General features: G+C 39.1%; 1 protein-coding gene across 5 annotated transcripts in view; it reads right to left on the bottom strand.

Moving 5' to 3' along the window:
- The window catches only part of runx1t1 (RUNX1 partner transcriptional co-repressor 1), a 70715-nt gene that overhangs the window by 11289 nt on the left and 43819 nt on the right, over positions 1–15607 (bottom strand). For 4 of the 5 annotated variants that reach the window (XM_055053765.1, XM_055053766.1, XM_055053770.1 and 1 more), the window contains 4 exons: positions 13728–13817; positions 8681–8862; positions 2466–2728; positions 525–622 (listed from right to left, as the gene is read on the bottom strand). In XM_055053765.1, the coding sequence (XP_054909740.1) occupies positions 525–622; positions 2466–2728; positions 8681–8862; positions 13728–13817 (633 nt within the window). The remainder of the gene's footprint in view (positions 1–524; positions 623–2465; positions 2729–8680; positions 8863–13727; positions 13818–15607) is intronic. The other variant, XM_055053767.1, reaches the window with a different exon arrangement.

Here is a 15607-nt window from a genome sequence, read left to right as displayed (position 1 = left end):
AAGTAATAAAATTACACATAATCACTACTTGCTGTCTATCTGAATGGCTTGGGTTAGTCTGTCACATCTGTGATAGTAATGCAACAAAAATGTGGTAAAGCATAGGGAGTATCAACCCCTCTGCAAAACATCACAATAACAACGAGGAGTGTCTGCATGTTTTCATTTTGTGCTGGTTTCACTGCTAGAAAACAAACCATACAATATAAACAATGCACAATATCTGCAAGCTGCAAAAAAGTACTGCGAGTCTGAACATACCTGCAAAATCAATAATTTATGTTACTGTTAGCAAAATAATAATAATTAAATATTCCTAACTCACATCTTCAGCAGACTAGACGTTATTAAACTTTTTTTTTTTTTTAACTTGGTAATATTAGTATAAACAAGCCACAACAAACACATTAGTAATATTATGGCTCTCTGAGCTGCAGTCAAGAGGGGTAAATGTTTTACTACAACATGGAAAACACTATCAATTGTTACTCACAAAGAAAGAATAGTAATAAAAATGTTATTACTTTTCTTACATGGTCAAGGTGCTTCCACTCCTCAGCCCATTCTCTGTCTGTCAGTCTGTGGTCGATCACCTCTTCCTGCCTGCTCCCTGCATGCATACCTGCAGTGGAAAAAAAAAAAAAAAAGATCGAAAGCAAATGGAAACACAGAGAAAGAGTCAGTACAACAGAGAGCAACAATTGATAAAACATTACTTCATCATTCTCCTTCTATTATTTCTCTATTTTTCATCTTATCCCTTCCTTTATGCCCCTCTCTCTACATCCATTTTTCCTCCCTGCCCTCCTTTCTTTGCGGTCTCCATATCTCTCCTGCACCCTGAGGGCAAATGACTGAACTTCTCGTCCAGTTAACATCCATCACCGGGTGAGACATGGTAAATGTCTCTCCTATATTTAGAAAAGAGCCCTTACAGCTTCATCACAACTTGGCATAATATGAGAGAAAAAATGTCTCTCACATTAAAACACAATGTTAAAATGTAGCAATAGTGGCTGCAGCACTGGTTTTTGTTCTCCAGTAGACATAAACTAGGTTTTTCTGGGAAGCAGGAATAACAGTCTTTCATCTGAGCAATAGAGGCAGTTTTAACACTGAGACTAGTTGCAGCCCTTCATTAAACAGTAACACGATATCTCTGACCACACGACTAAAAGTATGTAATTCTGACGAATGAAGTCTAAATAGTGCAAAAAATACCAGGAAACCACAAGCAGGACTTAAAGAGGAAACATAGTCTGAACGCTGAAGTCAATTTTACATCCACTCTTCTGTTGTTGCAGGAGATGTATCAAAATGCTTAAAATTACCTGTAAAAACATGGCTAAGAAAGAGGCTTTACTTAATGTATAGAACAAACTCATTCTAGGAAATCAGTGATGACAATTCCTTTGCATAAATTAGAGTTTATAAACAGAATCCTGAACAGAAAGGCTGTTGATGTTTCCTTAGGCATCTGCCAAGGTTTATGCATTCAAGCCATATTTTTCCCAGTTTTAGCTTGTATGAACAAAATGTCTTTATCATGTTTTTATTTTTTATTTATATTCTACTTATTTGAATAAGATGAAGCATCAGAGGACTATCAGTCATCAACTTCCATTACGATTTAGTTAAATAGCTCTAAACCAGGGCTTCCTAGCTCTAATAATCAAAACTTCTAGAAATTTCTCTTCTGTCACCAATTAGATTTAAATCACCAGGAGGAATCTGGAGAGATGCTAAGAAATAAGCACAATCATTTGACTTGAGCAGAGACACAATAAACCCCGAGGACCAGGTTTCACAATAAATGCTCCCCGACTTAGTGAAATAGTACATTGAATGTTCCAAATTACCTTTCTTTTAATCAGGTAAGAAAAAAAACAACCAAACAAAACAAACCTTTTACAAAGCTCAGTAAAAGGTTTCCTAATTAGAGAAGAAAAATGTACAAATGGCTTTTCAAAGCCACACAAAGCATGCTGTGTAAGGCTGTGGGAAACTTTAAAGCACAAAAAGCAAGAGGTAGTTTTTAAAATTATTTTGATCAGCGTTTATTATTTCTCCACGTTTGTAATGTGTCGAGTCTAAAAATCTTCGGATGTCTAAATTCAATTACAGCTTTTTGTTCCACAACTCAGCCAGGAGACCAGCGAGTAAGAAAACAATCAGCCAGGTGAGACGTGGTGGAGGACAGACCTGCTCACGACTAGTTTACCTTTGTGTCTTTCATACATTCATATGGTCTACTTAAATCCATATGAATTCAACGAGTGGTAGCAGGAAAAGAGCTTATAGAACAAAGTGCATTCCTAGCACAACTTGACCTCATGCTTTTTGGCCATTTTCTGATCTGCATGCAACATTTTGCAATAATTATATGCATAGTCTTAAAGTTGTATAAACAAGGAGACAAAAACAAACAAAAAATAAATCAGTGAACCAAAAAAAGACATCCTTACCAATAGGCCTGGCTCGCTCTCGGATTTCTCTGTGATTGGAGGCTGGGTGTCTGTATGTGTCACGGTAATGATGGGCGATGGCCATGTCGTCTAGCCTGTAGTGCTGTGGAGGAAGGGGACCCGGGTGGGGCAGCCCATTGGGTTGGTAGGAGAGTCCATTGGATGGACTGAAACGCTGGGCGGGGCTCATGGTGCAAGGCCGTTTGCTCGGGTGGACGTCTGGGTGGATGGCGCCGTCTCGCTCGAAGCCGTTCTCTTTGGTTCTGAGCAGAAACGCAGAATAACGAATTCGGTTGTTTGTTTTTTTTGCATTTGAAAAATCATGATAATAGGACTTGATGAGAGAGAATGACATTAAATACGTCTTCAGTCTGATGTATCAGAAAGCAAAGAGATGTCACAAGTCACAATACACGAGGAGAGGTGAGATAATGATACAGGTAAAAATGATGTCAATATCACACCTCGTTTGTGAAGAATATGTGGTACAACACCTGCTTGTTAAATTTATTCTGTAGAGGAGTGTAACAACTGGGGCACGCCCTGGAGCTGTTGCTCCAGTATTAGTGCAACCTCCTACCAGATGAAGTAATTGCCATGACAGGCTGCATTACCTGGAATCATCAAGGGGTTTCGTTCTACTGAAAACAAGTTAAATTTATACATAAACAATTAAACCTCGCTCACGAAAAGTAACACATGCAGACTCACACAAGTAGTTTCAAGAGGATCAGGTGGATTTTTGTTTGCCTGCTTCAGAAGATTAATGTGGCCAGGTGTGTGTGTGTGTGTGTGTGTGTATATGCTTGCACATATGTGCCTACAGTATGATTTTGTGTGTGTTCTCAGCTTTGTCAGTTCACAGTTAAAACCTGCCAACCTCCCCTGCTATCAACGGTCCCCTGGTTTCCTCTCTCCCCCTCTGTCTCGCTTCTCTTCCCTCCCCATCCCTCTCTCCGATGAACAGATTGAACTTCTTAATGAGCTGTTTTTATGGGCTCCTAATGCTCATCCACAGCTCTCCATATGCTCTTTTCTTCCATCCGTCCATCTCTCCGTCTCCCTCGACTCATCCATCCACCTCCTCCCACGCGCGCCTCCCCTGCTTTCCTGCTGCAACAATGTTTGCATCTTATAGACACCAGAGAATAAACACGCACTTACGGTCGCATTCATGCACAGTTTGCTCATGCGTGCCAGCACGTTCTTGTTTATAGCTAAAAAAAATGGGCATTCTGATTAGAAATGCGCAGAGCACTCAGCTGGCGATCGTTCCTGATTGGGATGTATTTTCTAATCAGCGAGCGCAACAAATAAATAAGTATTGACAGGTCTATAGTCTTTCATGGCAGCAGACTCAAAATTAGTTGCTTTCCGTCTCTGTGTGAAATGAAGCCAGAGAAGGCACAAAAGGTGTAAGCAAACCTCGTTTTACTAGGAACATGTTGGCTTTTCATTCAGCTACTTTTAATCGGAGGGAAACGTCAGCAGATGTGAGTAATGCTGAAACAATTGCAGCGGGGATGCTCTTTTCTTCTTCAACAGTTCAATTCTGTCACTGAACATGCTGGATTTGTCAGAAATGGGAGTCTTCTGCACATTTCATAGATGAGATAAGGGTCTACTTAAAGTTCAGCCAGGGTCTGAAATTCCAGGACTCGGCGGCCAGCGATCACTTGAATGGCTGCAGCCTTCAGTCAAGTGATTCAGGTGTGTTAAGGCTAATGCTAACTAAAACTAACGAGAGCGTGGCTAATTTGTGCTCGTTTTGACAAACGAGAGATCTCGTTTTATAGCAGAGCTGTGTAACAAACAACAACAGTTCTCACTTACCGAGACTTTGCCTTTGGTATTCATCAAAATAACTAATGATTGCTCACTACACAAGGCTGCTTAGCATTCCCATATAGATCCAGTGAGTGAATGGTTTGAAACTCTAACTCAAAGCATTGAACCATTCATTTACATGAATGGTTTCTTAACAGCTTCTTCACGCCTTCATGGCGTGATCATACGGTCTTCTGGAGCAAAACATGCAAGACACAGATCTTACTCTACCAGCAAAGTATGAGTCCAGTCAATGTGCTGTACTTCTGCACTCTGAGGTGATCAAAAACAGTACGACATGTCTAATGGTTTGATTTATGTTTGTATTCAATTGTTTCCCATTATCTGGGAGCACCGATGTTTTTAGATTTTCAGTTGTTGCTCCGTGATTTTAGGCTGTTCTTCAAAAAGTTAGTTCTATTTTAATACACTAACAATATATATCTTATTTAATTAAATTGGTTTCCCTCTCAATTCATTCAAAAAGTAAAAACTATATTTTGCTGTTGATACTTCTTCCATCAAAATTGAAGTCAGTAGAGCTTTACAATATCAGCAAATGAGAAATCACCTAGAAAACATATCTGACTGGTTATGTATATTTTGAATAGGGTCAATTAAAAAACGATCTAATTTATACACATAGGTATCAGTTTTGAGTAATTATTCAGATTTGCGCTTTTTGTTAATCTGGTTAAACTGACCAGCAGGTTTTTCTTTAATTTGTCACTAAAATAACGTAAAAAAAGATTGACAAAATGAACAGCGACATGCAAATATATACATTTCCGAGGTTTACTGGGAAAGTTTCTTGTGCAGTTTAAAAGCAACAAAACGCTCTGCTTCCTCCCTGAACGGACAGTACACAGCCACACTCCCTCTGGCAAGGACCACAGCTTGTAACAAGTTTTTTTTCTAGCGGCTCGAGGTCCCTCAGTTCTCGTTTGGGGGATTTTTACTTGTTCTTCCAGAAAAAGCCTTTGAGCCTCTGTGAGGTTCTTTTGCCAGCCTGCATGCTCCGCTCCTGTGAGGTTTGTCCCAAAATTTCTGATGATGATTAAATTAAAAGCCTTCGAGGGGCAGGGAAAACCTTCACCTTACACGACGACGGTGTGAAGGTCGGGATATTGGTGTAAAAGGAATCCTCTTTATATCTGCAGCCGATTATTTGTGCCAACAGTGTGATGTGTGCTTCCAGAACTTGTTTCTATTGACGTTCCAACAAGCAGAGACTGTTTACTGTCACCAGTTTAAAGCAGGATCCAGCCACAATATTTAACAGGAAGTGGAAGATATTTCTTTCAACGTTTTTCTCTGAAAATAACTCTCCTCGTTCAGAATAAAATACACTCAGCCCACCGTATGTTCTACCATTTTACAAACCATTTTATAGCTTTTAGCTTGCACAATTGCAATACTTAATTTCATGGCACAGACACAGAAGACATTCTCTACTAAAAGGTTCTCCATTAATGTGGGAAATCAATCTTAATGTTGGTATGCTGCCTTGATTTGTCTCCAATCAGTTCTCTTGTAAAGTCAAACGTCGAGTTCAATTCCAACTCTGGCTGTGATTTAATAAATATACCTCCTTGTGAAGAGAGAGAGACCTTTCAAGGCATTTATCAGTACTCTCAGCTGAGAAAAAGTATTCTCCTTTTCACTTATTTCCTTTGTTCTTCCATTTTAGTCGCACCTCAGAGTTTCAGATAATCAAATATATTTTAATCTTAAGCAAAGAAAACGTGAGTCAATACAAAGCTCTATCCAAACAAATCTTGCCAAACATAAAAATACTATGGGGACATTTTGTTACGTTATAAATTACATGTAATGCATTTAAAAATTTTAAGATAGGGTCTTGATCAAAAATCCATAGATATTTATCAGTCTGGACTGAGCATCACACCTGCACTGCTGAATGCAGCTGGTATAAAATGTTAATTAAAATAGCCTTTTTAGAGTGATAATGGCTTTGTTGTGTGTATATATTTTAATGATATTCCTGAAATCCACATGTCGTAGCCACTGGGTAAAAATCTTGTCCAAAATTGTAACTTTTCAGGAAAAAAACGAGAACTTCTGCCATCTTAAAGTAAATTCATCCAGTTTAGTCAAAGTCGCATGCTGCTTTTATACTTTTCCAACAGGAATTCATCAGTGAAACACAAATGAATGTGATGCGTAACCAGTAGAGCTGATTTTCACAAAAGAAAACGTGCAAAAATAAAAAAAAACTGCAGATACCAGATTTTTGCCTGACGAGGACAACATGATTGCTCCAATCAGCAGGCATCGACAGAGCAGAGGATTGTTGGAAATGAAGGATTTCCACTGAAATTCCAATATTCTGGGAAGAGGTCTGGGAAGGCAGAGTGGAGGTAAGCAGAAACTGGAGGTGCTTAGCCAGCCATAATGGTGCTGGAGCCTCATCTGTATGTGTTACCAGCCCGTCTCCCCAGGCTCTCACACAAGTCTGAACTCACACTTTCACACTGGATGTATCCTCACACACACACACACGCACACCCCCCCCCCCCCCCCCCCCAACACACACACACACCCAGCTTCACACAAAGATACTGTTTTTTTTCCCCTCACTAAATACAGATGCCGCCGTACTTTTTCACTCCTCTCATATTTTCACCTCTCGCATTTATGAACGCACCTTTTCTCCTAACCCCGTTCCCCTGTGTACCAGACGGCCTTGCAAATAAGCAGGTATTACTGAAAAGAAAAAAAAATCTTGGTGTTGAAGGAAGTCGGGGTGGAGCTGGATAGGGAGGTGAGAATGTTTAATAACACATTCAGCAGTTTTGCCCCTCAGCAGATACAATATGCACATTTCCCTTTCACCTAGCCTGTCTCCATTTTTTTTTTCCCCAGCTGCTGGGACTTCATTTTAAAGTACAATGCTTACATTGTACTTGCAGCCCAGACAAAAATGCACAACAAAAGGCAATTCTATTGAAACTCACATCCAGAAACTTAAGAAAAATGCTTAATAATGATAAATGTGGGAACTTGTATGTAGATTTTAATACTTTTCCCCTTTACTACCAACACACAAACAGCTCTTCAAGCCCAAAATGACTCTCTGCCTTAATTCGTCCAGTTCTCTAGTTTTCAGTTTGGAGAAGTGCAAGCAACACTGAGCCACTTTTAAAGTCTACTACACGGATTAGATGATACAGTCTGGATGCAATAGGAGGATTGAATTGATTCTAAAAGAGAAACATACCCAGTCCATTTTTACAAACATGCATGCATAGAAATAATTAGATGTTGCAATATTAGAATCCACAAAATTTCTTTGTTAAAGTAAATCTGCCTTCTGAGGGAGACTTTGAAGTCTGCTTCCTAAGTTGCAGTTTGAATGACTAGCGGTTTGCATGACTAGCAGGGATGTCTAGCTCCCGTCCTCAAGAGGCGCTACCGTGCTACTTGTGAATGCATCCAAGTTTTATAACATCTGAGTCAAGCATGTTTTTTTGTCTGCAGAGCCCTGACAACAAGCCATTCATTTGACTCTGCCGAGATAAACCATTTTTACAGGATTTTTAAGCATTGTCAGAAAACTGTGACCGGCTAACTCGGCCTACATGTAATAAATGCTAAATTTAGCTATAATTATATATTAATTAACCTGTAAAATAATCATTAATGATTATTTTACAGGTTAATTAACTAAATTTGATTATCTCTAGTTCAAACCTAACCTGGGTAAGGCTCTACTCTGTAGAAATTTCCCAGACACAGTTTGACCTTTAGCAATTGAAACCACCTCAGCACAATGACAGAAATAAATGAACAAGCCAACATTTTACAGGATTATCCTCATTTTAAAAATATTGTTCAAATTGGTCTTCCCTCATGAACCTCGTATCTTTTTGTCCTCTATATTGCCTTGAAAAAATGGCTAACAAGGTATCAAAGCATATTACTTGAAGTATTCCACCACATTTCTTCTTCTGTCCTGTACAAGTGGATGTCTTGGTAGAGTCAGGTGTGTGTTATTGACTTCCTCTCTACAGTTCCCACCTATTACGGGCAGCGGGGAGGAGCCAAGACCTCCAACAGAGCACATCAAAAAACCCAGTGGTGCATTTACAAACCCTTCCCGTACATACATTTACACATCACACTATTGCCTCCTGTTGGCTCAGCCCGTAATGCAACAGCTCAATGGGATGCAGAAAGCCTCAAAGGGATTTATACATGAGATCAACTAACAGAGAAAGGAAGAGAAGGTAGTGGTGGATTTGAGAGAGGATCTGGACCGACCATTTAATTCGGAAATCATTTAACTCATCCCCCAAATTCGGTTCTTAAGAAAAAACTACAAGAGCCAGAGTGATGAGTTTTTGTTTTTGTTTTGATATGCCCACCTGTCTGGCGTCCTTCTCTTGCCGTTCTCGTTGACGTCAAGCAGGAGCTCGGAGGAGTCCACTGGAGATGTGGTGCTGGTATCGAGGAGTAGCTGCTCGTGCTGAGCCAGATACTGAGCTGGGTTCTGCTTGGCGAGCCTGGCACAGTGTAGAAGCTCCCTCTGAAGCAACGGCAGGTTGGCCTGGGGAAAAAGTTTTTATAAAATTACGTCAAAAAACCCCCTCAAAGCAGAAAACATTTTTAGGAATTTTGCACCTAACCGGCTCTAGCTGCTGGCACAGGTAAAGCCGTCAGATAATGTGTGCTGAAAAGGTTAAAACAAAAGTTCAGAAGCAGTTTTGCTTTTCACAGGAGGCGTTCACCTTGAAGTAATTAAAATTGTATTCAGCATTTTTGTGCAGGAACAGAAATCAAACCTACTTTTTAAACATATATATATATTTTTATGATTGCTTTTATATAACACTTGACGTTGTCAACTGGGAGTTATATCTCTGGTTGTACTATCGTGGCAAACAGGAGGTACACATGTGGTTTTCAAAAAGCTATTACAAGACATGAGTCACATATTTTAATAGTTTTTGAAACCACATGTCACATTATGTGACAGTGTTTGTTAATTGGAAGATCGCTCCCGTTTACTAATAAAGTGGTGGCGACTGCAGCTCTACGTCGTATATATTAAACCAAAAGCAAAATGAACTTTTAAGATTAAAAGAAAAGTGTTCAGAATCTTTTATTCACTAATTTTTTTATAAGTTCACCTACAGCTGCAAATAAGAATTTTTACTATTCTGCTAGTGAGAACGGTCGGTACCAATATATGATTTTTTTCCCTGTTTTACGATGGTAGAAACAAAAAAGACAAGCTCCAAATAAACATTTTATGTAGCATTGTGTCTGATTTGATTACATGTGATTGTATTTCAGCTTTTTTACAAGTTATTTTGATGTCTTGATTCTGTTTTATTATTTTCTTGGGAAGCAATTAGGGATTTTTATCTTGGAAGGCATTATTCAAATGTCTTTAATAGTGTTTTTTTTTGTCTTTCACTCAGTATATGCCAAAAAGTAAAATTTTAGTCACTCTTGTAATTTCAAGTTAGGAAGTTTCCAGATGTAAAAAAAAAAAAGCATAGAAAAAAAAAGTGGTATGTCATGTCGTATTTTTGAAGCGTCCAAACATATTTTATTTCAATGAGGATAAATCATAAAATTGTGTTTTCCAGCTCCGGCTCCAGACGAGTTTAACTGGGGGGGCTCTGGCTTATTCTGAGGGGACAAAATGAGTCTATGTAGCATTAATAATATTACTCAAGTTAAAGAAAACGGCACAGTGCAGTAAAACTGCTCTTATAAGAGCCTTTTTTCCAAAAAAGTTCCTCCAGTGAATGTAACAAGTACTACCCACTTTTGAACATAAACAACATCAGTAGCTTACAGGCTGCTTGTTAACAAGCTTACGGTGCTGTATTGATATTATCTACTCATCATTTAGCTAACATTATCTGCAATCAACAGCTTTACTCAACTCAATTTGGAGGAAAAACTGTACAATGCCCGCCCATGCTGCCGGGCCTGATCTAACACAAGTGTTAAAAGGAAGGCAGAGAGTTGTTCAGAAAATCTCAGAAATTGTTCATGGATCAGATGCAAAATAAAGTTTCTCATTCTTGATGATCAAACTCACCTTTGCATTACAACTGAACCAGAAAGGCTCCAAGTGACCCGGAGCACATCAACACCTGTAAGGTTTCTCTGTGACGCATTAATTTAATTTTTTAGTTGTAAGAACAGCACCTTCTTTCCAATCTGTCTTTGACTGTAACAGAGGGAGTCTGCTTTCTTGTGAAGTTGCAGGGACATACAGGTATGTGAGCATCCACTTCAAAGACATCTGATGGCATGTGTTTCAAGGCAAGAAGATGAAAGCGTTGCGTCAGGAAGCCTAAGAACAAGAACGGCTGCTATTTTAGCTGGGATACGTCACGCTTTAGGTGGGTTAATCTTTGTCTTGTCCTCCGAAAAAGAAAATCTTTTAAAGTCTTGAGACGTTTTGGGGTTTTATAATCTCCTTGTCTAGTTTTACTGCTTTAATGTTTATTCCCCTGATCCACTCTGACTTTTCCATCAACTTAATCTCCTGTTATTATAATCGTTGCATAACCCGGCCCTGATTTTTTATTTTCTAGCATTAATGTTTAAATCTATGAAAATCACCTTCATGCAAGAAAATAAATGCCAGGAGCTGAACTTTGCTTTACCTTCCAGAGCTAATGATCCAGTAACAGTTTATGATCATAATTATTCCAGAATAAAAAAAAAGAGGCTAAAATAAATAGCTTTGACCCTGATGAACCAATCTTTTATTAATTGGAGGTCATCCTAATTGCCTGTGAGATGTGGGAGGCATTAACAAGGAGATTGAGTCAAGAAATGCAGAGCACTAAAGAGGCTGCATCATTTTTCATGTGATTAAGTGCTGTGTTTGTTCTGTAAAGCTGCCAGACAGTTACACGTACACCCACACACACACACACACACACACACACACACACACACACACACACACACACACACACACACACACACACACACAACACACACACACACACACACACACACACACACACACACACACACACGCAATGAAATAAGCCATCAATAAGCATTCGGTAACCTAAGCTTTAAATTTGATTCACATTATTGCCTTTTTCTTTTGTAAATGAAGATTTTGCATTAGTGCACTTAGTTTTCCTATTTGGAGTAAAAACTGACAAAATATTAACTCACTTTGAAAGTCAAATTGATGTATTTTTTTTTTTACAAAGTATCGTCTATTCAGTCCTCTTTAGCCTTTGCTTTGTGGCACCTTTTCACTGTAAAAACAGCTGCAAGTCCTTTAGTTTCCTGTAGCGTTGAACATCCAAAGGCGGTCAATTTTGCCCATCCTTGTTCGCAAAAGAGTTCAACTCTGTCACACTGGGTTGAGGGAGTCTGTCAAGATCAGTTTTCAGTTATCTAAATTTGTAAATAAATTTAAATCTAGACCCATTTCAACACATGAACTCAAGTCTGCAGCCTCTAATATGTTCTCCAATAACCTCTGACATGCTTTTCTGTCCTGCCACTGATTTTTCAGTTCTACACTATGTCGGTTTACCACATAAAATACCAATGATAATAATAAAACAACATGAATTTCGACATCGAACACCATTGTAGGAAATGGAGCTTTTGCACGCCTCTGTTATCCCATTTTAATTATTTCCTCTTGCGGCTTATTCTCACTGGCAGATTTGTTGCGTCGCGCTTTAAAGAAGGCTGAACGGTTCGACTGCAACGGCACGACGTAAGCTGGCGAAAACAGAGAAACGCTGTGGCAAATCTGTGGCAGACACCCAACAAGCACATCGCGTCACAGGCATTGTGTGGTTTGTGACGGTTTCCTTCCAGTAAGGCCTCCACACCAATTTGTGGTTTTAGCATTAAGAAAAAGTGGACAAGAAGTTGAGTGGGCTTGAGATGGCGGGTTGAACTTTGTGTATGTGTATGTGAATTAGTTTCACAAAAAAACCACACGCCCTGACGCACATTGTTGCACCCTTAAATGTCCCCCTTTCCTACACATGCAAGGTGCCATATGGTACCTAGCATTAAAGGCCCCACTGTGGGAAGACACTAAAATTAGGTGCTGAGGAGAGAGACAGCAAAATAGAGAGAGCGAAGGAGAAATGCAAGGGAAAAAAAGAGAAGAAAGTTGCATCTTTGATTCCACAGCCATCCCAGGGATGCACTCACCATCTGGCAAGGAGAGGAAAAGGGAACGGGGCGGACGGACAGACGGATGGACGAATTGGTGGAGAGAGAACAGCAGCGTAAGGCTGAAAATAATTGCAAGTGAACAGATGAGATAAATAGGGGAAAATGACAAATATAGCAGAATATTGGGTTAAAGGCGTGGACACGCCACGTAAACAAAGAGCAAAAGGGTGTGACAGAAACAAGCCAGCTTCATATTAAATGTTCCGCCTGTCCTTCCTCTCCATCTTTCAGTCATAAACTGATATTGATCTCATCTCCACTCACATCCCAGAACATGAGCTGGAGTGTGACGGCACAGTGGATCCCTCAGTATCAACCCCAGGTCCATTCGTCATGTTTGACTATCACAACAAATCGCAACTCTGCCACCGCCACAGGCCTTCCCTCCAGCCCTGCCGGCTGCAGACCAGCACATGCAGCTTTGTAACACTGAACGCACACAGACGACCACAGCTTCGCTCGCAGATGCAAACACAAGAATCGCCATCACTCTTAATTCTTACAGCTGGGACAGAGAGGTGAGGCAAGCTACATGCTCAACGCAATACTTTGGGATTTGTGAATTGAAGCTCTTTTAAAGGGTTATGAGCATTTAATAGTCAGCATTACATGCAGCTGAGCACATTAATATTTTGTTTATTTAAGATAAATCCAGGTTGATTAGTTTCATTTCAAAACAACTACATTATCTTGATAGTGGAAGCCTGCTTTGCTCTTGGACTAGCAGCTTCAGCTTCAGGCTGCGACTCCATGGATTTATACTAACTAAAGGCACAAAGTGAGTAACGCACTGCAGCTGCAATATTAACAACCTATAATCTTTTAAAAGAATGAAAGTATGAATGAATAAATATTAGACAAAACCTGCCGAGAATCTACCTGGCGAAAAAAATAAATAAATAAAAATATTCACTAAATATCTGCTTTTCTCCCACATGAAGGCACAATTCAATTCGAACATGTTTGTTAGTTTTTAGACAATAATCTTTTATAATGGAGTTAAAATACAGTGAGAAAGAAAGAGTGTTAAACACCAAGGGAAAAAAAACAGAGGAATAAATCTGCGTTAAAAATAAAGGCTAATGCTGAAAATGGGGATGAATATCTTGAACTTAAGTGGGCACATCTGGATCCCGAATGCCTAAATGCTTTCCAGATTCTGGTTTGAGAGACGTACAGGCAAGCAACCCCTTTGTAGTCATTGTATATTTGAATATCTACCTTCAGAAAGGGTACAACAAAAGGTCGCAGGGGGAAGTTGGTGGCTTCTTGGAGCTTGGAGTGGAATTCCTCGATGGTTAGTGTGGAATTCTGTGGGAGAAGAAGAGAGGAGGAGAAGGAAAACATGACTCCATGTGGAAGGCATTAAGTGATAATATTACTTATTGGAAACTAAGCTGTATCCTGGTCTGGAGTGAATGTTTTGGCTTTTGTAATAGGAAGCATATGTGGCCGACCACAGTGAAAAGAGCCTCACAAAACAAAGACACAAGCAGAAATCTCAAAATGTTTGTAGTCGTAGGCATTGAAGTGTTACGAATTGCACATACGTTTTAATAACGGGTTGTCTGGATCTTTCTTCAAGGTCTAAGACTGTTCATATCATCTCTGCAGTCTGAATCATATTTAATTTGCTGCATATTGTACTTTTCTGCTCAGTCAGGTGAAAATGTTTTTCTAGGGTATTTTCATTTTACTACAAGCCTCAAATATTAAGCATCCTCCATATTTGGATGACATCAGTGGACTGACTTTATCAGTAAGAGGGCTGAACAGACTTTAATGAAAATAAAATAAATCATCACAGCCAGGAATTTTGGAGAGTTTTGTCATAAGAGTGTTGCTGTTTTAGTTTTTGACAGACCTCCAGATCTTGCCAAGTTGGCAGAACATACATCACTTTTATTACCCTGGATATAGTGCACACAAACACCTCAGATTTGACCTTTCACCTTAAAGATCCAGCTATGTTAAGGCCATTTCATAGCTAGAATATCCTTGCTGGATCCTTAGGCTACCTGCTATCATCCATAAAGTTGATAACAAAATAAACTGAATACTGAAAATAAGCAAAAGCAAAACACAACAGTCAAGAAACTGAATAAACCCTGGTGTGCATTCGTTGGTGCAAAATAAATAAATACAAAAAAAAAAGCTTTTGGGCATTTGGACGTTAAAATTTTTCCCCTGCAGAACATTTCCCTTGACATCAGGTCCATCATAACACAATGTCAGCATAAACATGCAAACAAAAGCTGCAGTCATAATCAGATGTGAGCATATTCTCCAGAGTACCTCCATATGTGTTCAAATACACCAAGCCTTTCATTTCATTCAATTTCTCAAGCTGGTAAAAATGATCATCTCTCCAGGTTATTGTCCATTCAAAATTTTAAGAAGCTTGTCCATTTATCCATCCATCCATCCATGGGGAATTAGAATAAAGTTTCACATTTTTATGTTCTTGTAAATTCTTCTTTTATTTTCTCTCAAAAAAGCTTCAAAATGTGGCACTCTTTAAATCCACTTTGAAGATTTTCATGCTCTGCACATGCATGGTTTCACTAGACAGGCTCTTTTGCCAACCGAGGATTAGAATGTCGTACTGCAAAACGTCCAATAGGTTCTAAAATCTTTTAGCCACTTCTAGAGATTTTCAAGAATGCCATAACATTTTTCCTAGCATCTTTGTTATTGAAAAAATTATCTGTATTTTTTTTACAAGACCTACTTGAGCCTTTGACTTCAGAGTTGTTACCATATGTCTGATAAAACAAGTGGAACTGAGATCATTTTACTAAGCATGTCCTTCTAATTTCCCATTCTTGCTATATATATATTTTTTTCCAGCAGTCAAAAACGATCTCTTTATATCCGTGTTTGTACTTTAATATGTTTCTGCTTAACAACAAACTCAAACGTTGATGTAAAATCTGGATTGTATCTTCTTTTGTTTCCATTTTAATGATCGATGATACGGCTTTCAGTTTTAGCACCAAGTAGACAAAGGAGCTGAACATGCACACTTGCAAAATAACAGTCAAACAAGGGAGAGAGAGAGAGGGGGGAAAAAAAAGAAAAAAGAATCAAGCGAGACAGAC

This window comes from Poeciliopsis prolifica, unplaced genomic scaffold, assembly GCF_027474105.1.
Source record: "Poeciliopsis prolifica strain line A6 unplaced genomic scaffold, Auburn_PproV2 SCAFFOLD038, whole genome shotgun sequence".
Taxonomy (NCBI): domain Eukaryota; kingdom Metazoa; phylum Chordata; class Actinopteri; order Cyprinodontiformes; family Poeciliidae; genus Poeciliopsis; species Poeciliopsis prolifica.
This window is presented reverse-complemented; position numbering and strand designations above follow the sequence as displayed.